We start from the raw sequence: 17625 nt of genomic DNA, 5'->3' as shown, positions 1-17625 counted from the left end.
TGAAAATTCTTGTTTGTTGTCTTCAAATTGTCTGAGCCCAAGTCTCCATGAATAAGCAACTGTTTACTGTAGAGAAACAAAGACCACGAGATCTTAATATAAGAGGTTTTGTCTGTTAAAAGACAGTAACAAGATCAGCCTTTCCTTCACCAGATTAAAAAATATTATTGATAGAGAAATTATTTTTTATATGACATCACCTTTAATTATGTCAACCTACTGTTAGGTGTCATGTTGTTTAGTCCTGGTTTAGTCCTGGTTTAGTCCTGGTTTAGTCCTGATTTTAGACCTGGTTTACTCCTGATTTTAGACCTGGTCTAGACCTTGTCTACCAGGTCTTTAGTTCTGGTTTAGTCGTGGTTTAGTCCTAGTTTAAACCTGGTTCAGTCCTGCTTTAGTCCTGGTTTAGTCCTGGTTTAGTTCTGGTTTAGTCCTGGTGTTAGTTCTGGTTTAGAGGCGCACAGGAGGAAGCGCGGTTTACGCGAGAAAACACGGTCCACACGCGGCGCACGAGACGGCGGTGTCTGCGCTGTAACTACGGAAGGAGACGTGGTCCGCGGGTTCTCAGGTTGATGACGATGATGAAGGTGTGTGTTTGTGTGTGTGTTTGTGTGTGTGTGTTTGATGTGTGTGTGTGATATGGACAGTAGTGCAGATATTATGAGTCTATGCAGGTTGTTTTCACCAGTGCCAGTAGCTCCAGTTTCACATTTAAGTTGTAGGCGATTTTATATTTGTTTTTTTTTTAAATATATTTATCTCACATCGGGAGAAGAATTTCCAAGACACAAATGCGTTTTTACCAATGCACTGCTGCTTCCACTGTGTGACTGACACCGCCAACTTTAACATGACGTTTACATCGCTCTTACTGTCGCGTTCTGTTTGGGTTTCCGGCAATGAGTGGAATTACCGAAATAAAAAAATAAATAAATGGGATGTAGCACAAAATGTGAAAACAGGAAAATACCGCCTTGTAATCCACTTATTTCAGCAAAGTAACTGTAATCCAATTACCACTCATTGAAACAGTAACTGTAACGGAATACAGTTACTCATAATTTGTACTCTGATTACGTAACGGCGGTACATGTAATCCGTTACTCCCCAACACTGGGCTTTGGTGGCGACATTATCAGATAACTCCCTCCCCGAAACCAACTGATAACAGATTAATTTTATAATATTGTTGACTTTTCGTATGATGCACACTGCAAAAAAACAAACAGCACATCTTTATAAGAAAAGGTAAAATGGGATAAGAAGTTACAGTCGTCCCTCGCTATATTGTGGTTCACCTTTTGGGGTCTCGCTGTTTTGCTGTTTTTTTTTAGTGCAATTTTGCATGCTTTTTTTTTTTTACCCTCTCCAGGCAGGAGTTGCAGATTTGCAACAGCTAAATTCCAATTAGCTACTTATGCCACATCCATATTTTATGAGCTTTTTTTACTCAGGAGCCTTTTTTCACATCCGTGCTGATAAACATGGACGATTCAGACTGTGCAAGAACGGCTACACACAAACGGCCTGCCAGAAGTGCAAAGTACTTTTGTTTACAAAGGATAAAAATTGTTTCTTGGAGCACCACACGAAAAAGTGATGTTGTTCTGCCACTGTAAAGCTGTTACACTGTGCTTTATGTTTTCATTGTTATGAAAAGTGATATACACATAAAGTTAGTGTTCATGCGCCTAAGAGGGTTAACAGCATCTGAACACTTATTGCGTATTACAGGTGGGTAGTAATTACACACAGGGGGTCAGGACTAAACCAGGACTAATCTTGGACTTGGACCAGGCAATTGCCACGCTTAATTCCATGAGGTGTGGAGTTCTGAGACGGTCCTTTCTCCTGCGGTCACCTCCGAGCTCGTCCCGACAGCGAGTCCGGTTTCAGTCCTGGTTTACTCCTGTTTTAGTCCTTGTTCAGTCCTGGATCGGTCCTCCTCTGGACTCTGCGCTGTAGGGCTCCATTACGGAAAAACTTAATTTTCGGTTCGTTACATAAAGGAGGAGGAAAACAAAAGGACGTACCTCGCAGTGTTAGAATTCATTTGCTCGACAGTTGGCAGGTACTTTTTATCATTTTACCAATCGCTGCTATTTGGTCGTGACGTACGTAATGCGCTACTAACGGGACTAACTGGTATATTAAGCTTTTCCCAAATCCCGCAGGAAGGAGGACAATAACATATTTCCCCTTGATAAAATTCACCAAACATTCTTTGTTCCGGCTTTAAATCCTCGATCTCAGGAATCGTTGACAACACTGAATGTCTGTCTCTTCGCTGATTGGCTGGTGCCCGAACTCGCACTTCCGGGGTTTTTGCGAACCATCTAGTGTATTCCGATTCCTGACCTAGTTGCTTATGGAGTAAGAAAGCTGTCAAAAATATTCGTGCGCGTAAAATAGAAATCCGTGCGTATTTGGGAAATCCGTGCATATTTGTCTGTAGTTGCGCATAAAATAAATATTTGTAAACTCTCAAATGACTCCAGTCGTACATAAAATATATTGTGTGTATTTTATCCATCAGAATACGAATTGAAAAATTACGACGTCATGAATTACAATCACGAAATGAAAATTTACGATTACGCTTTCATCAGTACGAATACGAATTCACAGACGGAACTTTACTGTCAAAAATACGTCATCACTTCACAGACATTATTCATCGAGCAGAAGAAACATCGATCAAGATCAAGACTGCGCATGCTCAAGTTTGTAGCAGAGGGTAAACACAGAGTGGCTGTAGCCGTGAATGTTTTAATCTAAACATACAGAGAACGCCGATATTTGCTAATGAGCCCTGGGATAACGTTACGTCGGATGTTCACCAACTGGCTCCACTATGTTTTCTAACATATAGGTGCAATTTCCCGTTCAAAGGAGGTGTTTCTACACAATACTATACAGCAGCGTTCGGTTCCCGAATTCAAGACATTTTACAATAGATTTTAATGAACCCACTTGTTCTGTTGTTGTTGCTCCTTGTGTCATTACTCTGTTTTTACTCTGATACAAACTTGAGCTGCACAGTCTTGATCTTGATCGATGTTTCTTCTGCTCGATGGATAATGTCTGTGAAGTGATGACGTATTTTTGACAGTAAAGTTCCGTCTGTGAATTCGTATTCGTACTGATGAAAGCGTAATCGTAAATTTTCATTTCGTGATTGTAATTCATGACGTCGTAATTTTTCAATTCGTATTCTGATGGATAAAATACACACAATATATTTTATGTACGACTGGACTCATTTAAGAGTTTACAAATATTTATTTTATGCGCAACTACAGCCAAATATGCACGGATTTCTATTTTACGCGCACAAATATTTTTGACAGCTTTCTTACTCCATAGTTGTTGGAGAGAAATGAAATTGAGCGGAGGCACTAGGTGGTCCCAGCCTGGCTTCACTCCCGGTGGCAGCGCTAGTAACTTTAGTATTTGTGCAGATCAGTAACTCTTGGGGAGTTTGGGTTCATTCATTCATGCCCACTCTGCTCTATAACATCAAAACACCAAAGCGTCCTCACTGCGTCTGTGTTCTGCTCTTCTGATGATAGAAATGAAAAGAAGCTACAAGTAAACGACCTACATGTAGCCTCAGAAAATATCACGCGGGCGTTTCCAAAAATAAAAACACACACACGTGAAAATCTGCTTCTTGTTACTGTGAAATGAAACTAAAGGAAACCAAACCCGCCACTTCTGCAGTTGTGAACAGGAAGTTTATGACGCCGACTTCTTTAATCTGTCCCACTTCGAATTAAGGCCTCACATCTTGAATCTGCTCACGCCGACCAGGCACGATATTTAGCTTTATGACTTTTATGCAACAATGAGAACTTGAGATTTGGACATTTTTCTTGCGCTTTTATATGCTTCCTTACCTACAAAGACAGAAACATCAAATGAGTTCATGTCATTTTTTTTGTACTTGAGACCTCCTTTATCATGTGAATAAATATCGTGAAAAATATTAAGCTCAGAATTGATCTTTGACCCTTATTTGGCACAGTTACTCTACTCTGCCTTTGTATCTTGAGCCAAAAATAAGGAGTCGTGCCAAAAAACGGGCAAAGGTAAATTTTGAGCTCAGTATTTTTCGCATGCAAATATTTCTTCATTATAGCGACTAGTTGTCAAATTTCGGAAGCCCAACTTATTATACTTTTGTCTGGACAAAACAGAAACTTCGAAGTCATTTTTCTCGGTGTCACACTCTGGGAGTTAAGGTGTTTTGCATTTATGAGGCAGAACAGTCAAAGCGCTTAAAGCTTTACGTCAAGGAAACACACACACTCACACACACAGAGATTCAATGCCTGTTTTCCTTGTTCGATCCACAGACTGGGAGTAGAAAGCAGAGAACAGTGGAGCCAAACCAGAAAGGAGGTGGAAGTTGCTGTAAAATTTATAGAACAAAGAAAGCAGACACTGAATCAATTTAAGTGCGTCCAGAAACCCGCCCCCTCTACTGCAGGAAATACAGAAGATGAGTGCTTATGATGATACTCTCTGATCTGAATGGTCACTGCCTAAAGCCTAAAGCTCCTGCAGTCAGTCATGAGTCAGTGCTAGTGCAGCCTCTGCAGCTCAGGGAGGGAATTCTGGAGGTTCTAAGCTTTCACATGAGGCCTGAACATAAACTGAGAATGAGGGCCTATTCACACAACAATGTTTTTTGCTCAAAAAGGTGAAGTTTGTATTAGTTTCGGCCTTTCGTTCACAGAGAGCTGGCGTTTTGTGTCGGCGAAAACAGTGTTTTTTGAGAACGGGTTCTAGAGTGGAGAAATCTGAGAACGCCGGTGTCGCTTTGTCGTATGGATGAGCAAACCGCAGCTTTTGGAAAACAATGACGTCGCGACCCCGTCATCGCCAGGGTCTTCCGATGCAGTGAAGTCCGCAGCCCTCGAACTCACCTCCGCAGACCGCGAAACCATTACCGAAATGTGACAGGTGTAGCCCACGGAGCCTCTCCCGTCGCCCAACAACCAAGATACGCTGTTACACACACCACAAAATACACACATGGATCAATAACAAAGATTACACATGGGTAATTAAACTGTTGGATTTTGAGACTAAGTTATTCTAATAATTCTCATCCAAATCTTATGACTAAAAATGAAAGCTAATGTTTAACTTTTGCAAAAAAAAAATAAAAATAAAATTCTATATGTCTTGGATACTTCTAAAATAGGCTGAAATTTTTTTTTTTTGTTTCAAATTGTCAGTGAAAGTTTAAAATACCCTTACAGACATGCAGCAGCCTTGTAATTATGATGACCAAAAAAAAAAAGAATGAAAATCTATCAACTGTGGACGTAGTGAGGCCAGAGAAACATCAGCCAATAGATAATGAGACCACCTCTTTATCTATTGGCTGTTAGGTTGTCAATCAAACTCCCTACGTTTCTAGTGTAACTGACTCATCGGCGTGCAGGGATCACGTGGTTTATGCAGTGGTTCTTGGAGGCTTTTTCAAACTGTTGCTTCCTCACAATTCGCACAAAGTTTGTTGCGATGGTGGACGAGAATCCACGACCAGTTCGCCGCAAAAGACAGTTTTGAGGTCACTGAAAGAAGAAGAGAAGGGGAAAAGGAGCGAAGCCAAACTGAGGTGCTTCTTGGAGATTCCTTCAAGCGATGGCACGACTGAAGCCGACGAGGAGTCTAAAAACTGACGCATCAGTCGCTAAATTACTTCTAGACAGGTCACTTCAACAGTAATTCTGAACGCGCACTGGCTGTAAACAAGCGTGATTTCTGGAGTCAGGAGGCGGGAGGAGTTGTTTCTACTGAGGACGCTGTGGAGGAGGAAGGTGGTGTCATGCATGAACAACATCTGAATAGGGAGCGTCGCTGTATTTCTCTTCCCTTAAAAAATCCTCTATACAACCTTTAAAGTTTAAAAAACAGTGATGAGATCTGCATTATTAAATATTATTATTGTGAACCGCGCCACAGACAGGTGTGGCAGAAGGATTACATCGTTTTCACTCAGTGCTCCTGCGTCTGGACGTAGCCTGAGACAAACGTGTGTGTCTGTTATTTTAATAGATCCATGGTCTGTATGTGATTGTAACCTTTTAAAATCTGTAAGAGCCCAGGCTGAATACAGTTAATTTAATTATTTGAGCAAGCCCCACTACTAGGGATGTAACAGTAACAGAAATATCGTGATATCGTATCGTCAAAAGTCTCACAATAATATCGTGGACCGTCACAATATACCGAATTACAAGTCTCTTTGCTTAAATGAAGAGTTATGGTGCAGCAATAGCTAAAACAGACAGAGGGAACTACATAGACCATGATCCTTTGCTCCATTTCAGTGCAGACGACAAGAAGAAATAACAGTTCTAACACTTTTAAGTCTTATTTCTTTGGGTTAAGTCTTGTCAAGGCATTTTAAGAGGAAAAAGAAGCATATTAACAGTTTTGTTCACAGCCTCCGCAAAATATCACAATAAATATCGTACTCTGAGATGTAAATTGTGAAAATATCGTACCGAGAGATTTGGATATTGTTACATCCCTAATCATGAGCCTCCCCATCATATCGTGAGCTTTCCCACAATATCGCAATAAATATCGTATCGTGAGACTTGGATATCGTTACACGCCTTGCCACTACTACTTTGGAAACCAGTCTAGAGCACGGCTACAGAACGAGACAAAAAACAGAGCAGAGAAACAGAGTCCAGTGAGTGTTTATTAGATTCACATTGTGTTTGGAGCAGTCCGTGGACATATGGTCAATATCTTGAGAGCCTGCACATGAGCCTACAGCCCACATCCTGAAGGACACAGCTCCTCGCATCAGCCCCAACCACCTTCAGAAGTGTCACGTCGTTTTGAGATACACAGAAAAAGTCCTGTGCCGGCTCTGTTCAACCGGCAGACGTTTGGAAACATGCGGACGACGACTTCCTTTGGGCTTTGTCGGTGATAGAAACTCTGAGAACTGAGAAAATGGCCTTGTTTTCTTCATCTAAATGTCATTGTATTCTTTTTCCTTTTATAAATTGCCTATTAATTTGTGTTTTATAATTTGTCTAACTTAGGTCCCGTCCACACTAGTTCGTATTCGAGTCATATTCGTTGTGGATGCAGTGACACTGATGCCGAGACCAACTCCCACAAATTCATCCGAGTACAGCTCTAATCCAGCACTGTGTGGATGCCTGAAAAAGCTGATACTCTGGCGTAGGAGCTCTAGTTGCGTCCTTATTGGACCACGTCACTGTGACTTGCTCCTTCTTGTTTCGCTGGGTTCGTGACATCGGTCGTGTGATGCTATTGTGGAAAACAGTTTAAACAAATCATAGATAAATGGGAAAACAGCGTGGCTAGAACTTTTACGCTTGCCATCTTCCTCGGCTCGAAATCGGCTGCTGCAACTTACTACCGTTTCAGGCGGTTTCGCGTTAAAGGGCGAAGTATAGTTCTATTGGTCTAAGCATACGATCTGCAGACGTATAATCTCCGAAAAGTTTAACATGAACCATCTCCAACGCGATAGAAGCACAGAACAGACTCACCATCAGCAGAACTAACCAGGCTGGCGCGTACCTAGCGCCTTCGCTCAATTTAATTTCTCTCCAGCGAGTAGGTCAGGAATCGGAATACACTACACGGTTCGCAAAAAAAAAAGTGCCAATCGGCAAAGAGACATACATTCTGTGCTGACAACTGACCTCGTTGCTGGAGAGAAATGAAAGAGAGCGGAGGCACTAGGTGGCACCAGCCTGGCTAAAAACTTGTAGCTCTCTGGCATTTTCGTTTTGTAAAAGTAGCTCACCAGAGGAAAAATTTTGGAGACCCCTGTTTTAGACCCTTCGTCTGCTTCAGTTGCGCCATAGCTGGAAGGAATCTCCTAGAATCGCCTTAATTTGGCTTCGCTCCATTTTCCCTTCTCTTCTTCTTTCAGCAACCTCAAAAATGAACTTTCTTGTGCAGCGAGCTGGTCTTGGATTCTTGTCTGCCATTGCAACAAACTTTGTGCGAACTGTGAGGAAGCTACAGTTCGAAAAAGCCACTAAAAACCAATTTCATTTCTCTCCAGCGACTAGGTCAGGAATCAGATACACTAGACGGTTTGCAAGAACCTCGGAAGTGCAAGTTCGGGCACCAGCCAATCAACGAAGAGCCATATATTCTGTGTTGGCAACGATTCTTGAGATAGAGGATTTAAAGACAGAACAAAGAGAATGTTCGGTGAATTTTATCAAGGGGAAAGACATTATTGTCCTTCTTCCTACAGGTTTTGGAACAAGCTTAATATACCAGTTAACCCCGTTGGCGGAGCATTACATACGTCACGACCAAACAGCAGCGATTGGTAAAATAAAAAAATGTACCCGCCTACCGTCGAGCGAACGAATCCTAATGCTGCGAGGTCAGACGGTTTCTACGAAGTGAAAGCTTTGTCAGGTTGTGAAAACGCTGCTGCTGAATCCACGGTTTTATCACATCGCCCAGCGTCGGTCGGGAACGACACCGGAAGTCGTCGTCATCCGCATGTTTCCAAACGTCTTCCGGTAAGCGTGAATAGAGCCCGTTGTGTTCCTGTCGTGTGTTTGAATTACTTTTAATGACGTCTTCGTGTAATAACTTAAAAGAAAATCAAAGGCCCTGTACCTGATTTCAATGTATTGTCAAAATAAATGCTTGTTACCTCATGTTTTATTTGGTTAAAGCAGCTAAATTAGAAAAAATGAGACGGTAAAATATAACGTAGTCACTTAAAAAAAGCATTTTCTTGGGTAATATCTGATTCAGAATCTATTCAGTCAGACGCAAACAGTATTTTCTGTGTTATGTGTCAAAGCAGCAGCAGAAAAGACTAAAAAGACGGGGTTAAAAGTTAAAATTAAAACATGTTCCTGAGTCATGGTTCGAAATCAGATACTGGCCCTTTTATAATAACTATTGAGGAGTGAAGAAAGACAACAAAAAACATGAAATTTAAGCCAAAAATATGATCTGGACTGAGATATAAGTGCATACCGTTGTTGGAAAGTCCGTTTAACACAATACATGACCTTTTGAGAATGTTCACACGACCAGAGCAGCAGCTTCTCCGACTTCTTACACGCGCCGTCGTTTCAAACTCTCCAAATGTGTGTACGGTTTATTGCTCAAACAAGTGTTTAAAACCTGTTCCAGAGGTGAGACTGAAGCTGTGTGCAGAGGTCAGCCAGGGGTCAGCCGGGGGTCAGCCGGGGGTCAGCCGGGGCAGGAGGGCTCTGTACATCGAGGATTTCACCTTGTTGTGTTCAGGCTCATACGCAAATGTCAAATTTTTGAGCTGCATTCAAGTGACGTATAAAACAATGTCATTTCTGGTCTTTTTTTTTTTTTTTTTTTTTTTTTTTGAGTTTAGTGCCCAGTTCCTTAATCCTCTTCTGGTGTTCAGGATCCGTCACACACAGGAACGCCGACAAATCTGACGGGCCGTGAACGTAGCATCGGCCCCTTTTGTTTATTACAATGATTCATTCATGACATCGCCGACTGCTCTTTGGTTCAGTAAATGTTCCCGATCTAAACATGTTTGACATTTCAGAAAACGACAGGAAACAAAAATAAAATGTGTAACACACCACATTACAAAATGTATAAAATGCATTTAAATTTCTGAAATGTGTCATATTGCAAAGACAACAGAACACGTTTTGTTTAAGCCCACGTTTTGTTGAAACTTGAAGTGAAATTAAATGTTAAATAAAAGCAGTTTGGTTTTTTTTTCATTTTCGATGTCATAAAAAGATGCATTCCTACTCTGAGTTGGCTTCTTCACAAAACTGACTCTTAAGCTACGTTCAGACTGCAGGGATTAATGCTCAATTCTGATTTTTTTGTGAAATCCGACATTTCCAATTAAATGTGACTTGTATGTGATCTCCTGTGTGAACATTAAACGGCCCGAAAGTGTCCCGCATGTGCACTGGAGACACGACGACGTCAACCGCAGCGAGCGTCTCTGTGTTTACGGAAGTTGTCCAAACACGCAGCATTGAGCACCTGGAGATTTTAAAGTTCCTCTCGTACCGGAGCCAGAACATGAACAACTTACTTGTTTTAAGGAGGAGATTGAGAAGGAGAAGGACGAGGTTTTTGGCCGTGGTGTTTTGTGGGACAGTCCGTTGAAAGGAACGTGTGGATGTGGAGACGGAGCCAAGAGTGGTGAGTGGTGATGTGCTTCACTTCAGTGACACAGAGTTCATTAACAATTTTCGCCTACTTCAGCGCAGAATAGTGACGTTTGTGGCTTGTCGATAACGTGTAGGTGGATGAATGCACTTTGGCAGTTCAGACTAAAGTCACATGTCAAAAGATCAGATATGTATCGGTTTCAGGAGCACATATCCAAGTGTCCTGGGTCACATTTGAAAAAATTGGATCTGTGTCGTTCAGACTGTCATTAAAAGATCAGATACAGGTCACATCGGGGCCAAAAAATCTGATTTGGGTCACTTCAGGCTGCAGTCTGAACGTAGCCTTATTTGGCCTCCTCCTGCTTGTTTTCATGGAAACGTTGTTCCTTTGGCTGTAATATTCCACAATATAGCATCAAATGTCTCCATGGAGAATGTTCCAAAGTTTGCTTTTAACTTTGCAAATGATGTGGCACCTCCAGAAAGTTACACGGGGGTCACTTTAAATTAAAAATGCTGTCAAATAATTCATAATTTTTTCTCATCTTTGTCCTCAGACATGAAGGAAACAGGTTCAAATCAAATACTTATTTTACTGCTAACAATTTTCATTTTCATTCATTATTTTATCCTCTTAAAAGTTGTTCAATCCAATCAGAAAGCTGAACGAACTTGTTGCTTTGGGTTGCCAGATCCTGTTTATCTGGCAACAACACGGCGTCCCAGCTGTGACGTTCTACTTACGAGGCCTCTCCTGTAAACTACTTTAAAAACACTGATGCACGTTTCCTGCTGAACAAATACAAACAAATACAAAGCCCTGAGGTGAGGGAACATTCTGAAACCCAAATGTCCTATGCACCTTGAACTCACCACAGCTGCACAGACAAGCAGGTTTTTATTTAGCCTCTACAAAAGAATGTCACTACCAGGCACAAACAGCAACTTGTGCAGATTCATGGGCTAAACCGGGACTAGACCAGGACTAAACCAAGACTAAACCGGGACTAGACCAGGACTAGACCAGGACTAGACCAGGACTAAACTAGAACTAGCGGTGACTCGTGAGAACTTTTGGGCGATCAGAACAAAGATCTTTTCAGTCAGAATATTGTCTGCACTCTAATTCTGCAGTTTAGTCAAATAAAATAACTTCAAATAAAACTCGTCTCGTCTAAAATTCACTGACTGGTGATTGGGAACTCTCCGGTGGGAAATGGTGTGTCATTTTACACGTCTTCTATCTGAAAAATCAACTACTAATGAAATGTTTCTATTTGACTTTCATGACGACAGGTGCCCCAAATGTTGTTTCTACGGAGATGTTATTGCTTTGCGAGGAACTAAACTTGTCTTTCTTTTCTGAGACAAGCAGGCCAAGTTACAGGTCAGATCTGTGGAGAGGCAACAACGCGTGATTTTCAAGGTATTCTTTAGCAATTTAACACCGATAATTGTATAAAAGCGAGAAGTTTAAAGTCGTACATTCCACACAAAGAAATAACATCTCCATCCTCCTAAAAAGTTATCTAGTGCACATTTGAAACTGTGTATGTATTTCTTTTTCTTTTCTTTTTTTTTTTTTCTAATTTCCACCTATTGTTATTGTTTTTAAATGTGAATCTTTCGCTCGGAAAATAAGTCTTACTCTTATTAGGGATGCACCGATCCAGCTTTTTTAGTTCTGATAACGATATCAATAATTTGATTTTTAGTAAAAGGTCAAATATTATGAGACGTTGCCAGATCAGCCTGTAAATACTTTTCAATTAAAGGTCCATCCGTTATCATGGAACCGATACAGCAAATTCTTTCAGTATCGGTGCATCCCTAACTCGTATCTAACGCTTATTAATTCAAGGGCATGTTCTATGTTCAAGGGCACTTCTCCAGCCTGTACCATCCAGAATCGCTCGACTTTTGGGAGGATTCACTGGGGTAAATGTGCCGCTCTCCGATGTGCGCGTCGTGAGGCTCGTCGTAACACTCCACTGGCTTTTTTAGTCATTCAAAAATCCTCAACATCACTAGATTTCTAATTGTAAAACAGCTAGATTGTCCAAAACTATTTCAGGTCAGTCACGGGACAGAGCTGGGTCCATGGTCCAGCGGGCACAGAGCTCACCGTGTGCCCAGCGTCTCAGAGCTTCCCGGACAGTGTGCCCCCTGCCAGTACAGACCCCGCCACTGCAGACCCCGCCCACCACAGCGCGGGACAGGGAGTTTCAGCGGCTTATTCGAGCGCTCGGTCCTGCAGTCAGACCATGGCAGAGCGGTGGGTGTCGGGCGTAGGCGTGGGTGTGGGCGTGTCCGGGGCCATGGGCGTGTCCGGGGGCGGGGCTTGGAGCTCGTTGCCGGGGCAGGAGTGGGTGCTGACGCCGCGGTTGAGGGGGGCGGGCTCGTGGCGGGGGATATTGACGGGGCAGGAGCGGGTGCGCGCGTGGCCCTTGTGCCCGCCCGGGTGGCACACCAGGCTGCCCACCGTGTCCGCCGGAGAGAGGTGCCGCTTCAGCCACACCTCCACCTTCTTCTCCCGAGACTTGATGGAGTACCAGGTGAGGAAGATGAAGAGGAAGCCCAGGAACTTGAGGCTGGCGGCCAGGCCAAAGTAGACGAAGCGCAGCGAGGTGACGTCGTACTCCCAACACGAGCCGTGCACGCCACAGTCCTGCTGCCACAGCATGCACGTGGTGTCGATCACCGCGCCAAAGTAGATGGGCGTGGGGATGTACGCTGAAACACACACAAGTTACACACACGTTACACACACTTGTAAAACACACATTTTACACACACATTACACACACACGATACACACACATTACACACGATACACACACGTTACACACATATGTTACAGGCACATCTTAAACACGATACACACACGTTACACACACACACGATACACACACAAGTGAAACACACACGTTACACACACACATTACAGGGACATCTTAAACACATTATACACACATTTTATACACAAGTTACACACACGTTACACACACATGTTACACACACAATGTTACACACACGTTACACATACACACACATGTTACACACACATGTTACACGCAAATTTGACACACATACAATACACACATGTTACACACATGTTACACACATGTTACAGGTACATCTTAAACGCGTTACACACACATTACACACACATGATACACACACATGTTACACACACGATACACACACATGTGAAACACACACATTACACACACACACACATTACAGGCACATCTTAAACACATTACACACACATTTTATACACATGTTACACACACGTTACACACACATGTTACATACACATGTTACACACACATTTTACACACACATTTTACGTGCACGTTACACACACGTTAAGCACACACATTACATACACGTTACACACAAACGCATGTTGGACATGAGTTACACACATGTTCACCCACATGTTATACACACTTACATGTTACACACACAGATTACACACATATACCATATTTTTTTGGATTATAAGGTGCATTTAAAATCCTTTAATTTTCTCAAAAATCAACAGTGCGTCTTACGTATTATTTCTGGTTGTGCTTACTGACCTCAAACCGTAAGCTTATTTCTTTTCTGAGACAAGCAGGTTATGCCGCCAAGCTACATTACAAGTCAGATCTGTGGAGAGGTAACCTCGCTCACAGTAACAATGCACAATTCAGCAATTTAACACCAGTAACTGCATAAAAACAAGAAGTATAAAGCCCTACATTTCACCAAGACAGGGAGGAAACACCGGGTGATTTATGCCACGATCTGCGAATGGATCGTGGATGCCTGGGCTAAAGTGTCAGTCTCAAGTGTCGTTCATTTGTTTTGCTTAATGTGCCTTATAATCCGATGCAACTTATGTATGAAAATAGACGAGAGAATTCAACATTATTGATTTTGCGCCTTATAGTCCGAAAAATACGATTCTACATCACACGCACAAATTACATATACACTTTACAGAGACCGGAAGCATGTTCTGGCTCCAAGAAAACTGTTTCTCTGATTTGACTGAGTTTTGTGCTGCCTCCACTGCTGATGTCAGTCTGTAGCTTCACGTGGTCGTGCCGTGGCTCCGCAGACCACACCCTGCTCTGACGGATGAGCCTGACAGCTGTGCTCCGTCTGCACTAACTCCACCCGCCTTCTCAGCACCGCTCAATCAATGCTTTTAGCTGAGCGTCCGCCTTCACGTCCAGCCTCCAATACCACTGCATTTAGACGTACTCAGCCACAAAGACGGTTTTACACACAAGTATCACCCGCCACCGAGCTTCCTCTCGAGAAGGAGTCAAGGGCAATTTGAACTCTTCGGCTGTAAATCTGATTTCACTTTACATTTCATACTTTGATATTTGAAAGTCGTCTACAGTCTCAAACTTTTCAGAACTACTGGCCCCATAAAAGAAAGAGAAATGTTTACATCTGATTTCATTCTAATCTAGTTTCTCTCCCATTTGCATTTAACACGGCAACAAAGAGAAGCAGGAATTTTAAACCCTCTGACTGGAGCAATGGTTCTCAAACTTCACACCAAGTACTGTCAAAAATATCATACCAAATCTAAACCAGGCCTACAACGGATTAAACAATCTCTGGGGCTAAGCGAGGTCTAAAATAGAACTCATACAAGGGCGTAGGTTTGCATAGGGACAGTGGGGACAATCAATATTTGGGGAAGACAAAATATTCCCTACCAATATTTGCCATTTTAGTTTAATAAACACAAATATAAATTCATTCCGATATTTTTCCAAACTCAGTATTATTACTTTAACACGTTTTATTTCACATTTTGTTTCTTAGACGTTCTGAGATGCATTCAGTGACGACAGGGTTACTCCTGCCGCTGTTTCATTGGCTGCAAATGAGTGATGTCAGTTTGTTTATTTATTTATTTATTGAGACCGGGACAGTGGTTAATATACATTAACCTTAACAGGAGAGATGCAGGTTGTAGCGCCAGTGCTCATTTCCACTTGTCGTCCCAGGGCAGGTTCATTGATTGAGTGTATTTAATTGACTTTAGGTATCAGTTGTTCTTCCTGGAGACCTGTGTAGCATGTTTTTGGTTGCCAGGAGCCTAAACTGGGGAAGCGGCAGGACAGGGCCAGCGCCCGAAGATGTCGGCTCGAGCAGGCGTGAGTGAAGACGCTGCACCAAACTTTGAAAAACTTTTCAAAATGAACTTACTCGGCTTCACCTTCATTTAAACTTGTCTTATAATGAGTCGCCGTGGAAAAAGAGCGACTATTGACACCACTGTTGGGCAAGTTACTTCAAAACTGTAACGTGTTATTTATTTATGACTTGTTACTGTCATTTCAAAATAATTTGTTTCATTACAATATTAGTGTATTTAAAATATTAGACATTACACAACTATTACAGCACTTTTAAGTTACTCTCACCAAAATAACTGAGCAAAGATGTCGAACTTTTGCACCGTATATGGACTGAACCAGGACTAAACCAGAACTAAACCAGGTCTAAACCAAGTCTAAACCAGGAAAAAACCAGGACTAAACCAGAACTACACCAGTTCTAAACCAAAACTGAACCAGGACCAAACCAGGACTAATCTTGGACTAGGACTTGGAATCTAGGAGCGCCCCTGAGAGAACCCCGAGGCCGTGGAGCAGAGTGTCCTCAAAACGCGATAGCCCCTTAGACCTGCGCGGCATGGGGTTCTGCGTCGGTCCTTTTGCCCGCGGTCACCCGACAGTCTACGCGGGCACACCTACGGGCCCGTCCAGACACTCGGAATCGTAACGATAGTGTTTCAACGCCACTGATACCGCCGTGATTTTAGCAAATTTGTATTTGAAAAACAAAAAACCCACCACTTCAACCCAGGTTAAAATGCACATTTGTACCAAGTAAAATATTACAATTTTTTCCCTGTAATGCCACATTATTGCGTTACAGCAAAAAGCAACACATTACAGTAATTTGTTACTTTTATAACGCGTTTCTACTCCCTACTCATGCGCTGTGAGACCCCGACTCTACTGACAATATTCCATGGAAAAATGTACGGACATGACCTCACAAATATCTCATCACCAACAAGCAAAGGGAAATCTGCTACAAACTTCTACATCTGCTAAAGAATCATCTTAGAAGGACAATGGACACAAACTGAAAAATTAAACCACCTCTCACTTATTTTGGACCTGCCCAGACTCCAATAATGTCCCCACCAAACCTGAAACCAAACCTACGCCCTTGGACAACTCAAAGGTGAACAGAGATGAATGAACGTCCATGTAAATGTAGTAAATATTTGAAATGCAAAGTACTGTACACTGCCACAGATCGAGAGATACATGATTTGATCTCTACGTGTATTTGTAAACCTTACCCAGGGTCCTCAGCAGCACGAACTGCATCCCCAAAGCGAAGGGCCTCTCCTGCTCCGCCACAGACCTGCAACAAACACACAATCACACACAGACACAAACACACAACATCAGACCAGGAGAGGGCGCTAAAATCACATTCAAGTCAACTTTATCGTTTATATTGTTCTTTATGAACAATAAGTGACAACAACCTGATCGTGATTGTGTTTATCACGTCAATATTTTGGTCCACGTTATTAGTCTGTCTACATCTCCAAAGCTCAAAATGCTCTGTTCCAGTTTGTGATGTCATGAAGTGTTAGTTTTCAAGTTAACAGCTCGTTTTAACTTTAGTTCAGTAGAAATTGGTAATTCCAGAGCTGAAATTATCCACATGATTCTAGTGAAGATGTGTGGAGTTTAAAAACACAGTGGTTTTCCGTTTGAGAGAAGAACTCAGCCTAAATATTCACGGTTTGTGTGGATGTGTGACAGAGTCCTGCAGCAGGTCGTATGTGCAAATAGTCGCTGAATCGGGCGGATTTTAATGTTGTGGAATTTTACGGGTGGGTATGCTGCGCTCCTGGTGTAGTCCTGGTTTAGACCTGGTTTAGACCAGGTTTAGACCTGGTTAAGTCCTGCTTTAGACTTGGTTAAGTCCTAGTTTAGTCCTGGTTTAGACCTGGTTTAAACCTAGTTTAAGCCTGGTTCAGTCCTGGTCCAGTCCTGGTGTAGTCCTAGTTTAGACCTAGTTAGACCTGGATTAGACCTGGTTTAAACCTGGTTTAGACCTGGCTTGGTCCTGGTTTAGACCTGGTTTAGACCTGGTTCAGTCCTGGTTTAGACCTGGTGTAGTCCTAGTTTAGACCGGGTTTTAGACCTTTAGTCCTGGTTAGTCAGTCCTGGTTTAGACCTAGACCTCCTGGTTCAGTCCTGGTTTAGACCTGGTTTAGACCTGGTTTAGTCCTGGTTCAGTCCTGGTTTAGAGTCCTGGTTTCCTGGTTTAGTCCTGGTTTACCTGGTTTAGACCTGGTTCCTGGTTCCTGGTTTAGTCCTGGTTTAGACCTAGTCCTGGT

General features: G+C 42.4%; 1 protein-coding gene across 1 annotated transcript in view; it reads right to left on the bottom strand.

Moving 5' to 3' along the window:
- Nucleotides 1-8186: 8186 nt before the first annotated feature.
- LOC110173591 (solute carrier organic anion transporter family member 5A1-like) overlaps nt 8187-17625 on the bottom strand; it is a 47901-nt gene continuing 38462 nt past the window's right edge. The window contains exons 10-11 of the mRNA XM_055151394.1: nt 16570-16634; nt 8187-12908 (exon numbers count right to left, since the gene is read on the bottom strand). Coding sequence (XP_055007369.1) covers nt 12433-12908; nt 16570-16634 — 541 coding nt within the window. The 3' untranslated portion in view covers nt 8187-12432. The remainder of the gene's footprint in view (nt 12909-16569; nt 16635-17625) is intronic.

The sequence above is a fragment of the Boleophthalmus pectinirostris genome, unplaced genomic scaffold (assembly GCF_026225935.1).
Source record: "Boleophthalmus pectinirostris isolate CB_2022bp ecotype Guang Dong unplaced genomic scaffold, ASM2622593v1 HiC_scaffold_16, whole genome shotgun sequence".
Classification (NCBI taxonomy): Eukaryota; Metazoa; Chordata; class Actinopteri; order Gobiiformes; family Gobiidae; genus Boleophthalmus; species Boleophthalmus pectinirostris.
This window is presented reverse-complemented; position numbering and strand designations above follow the sequence as displayed.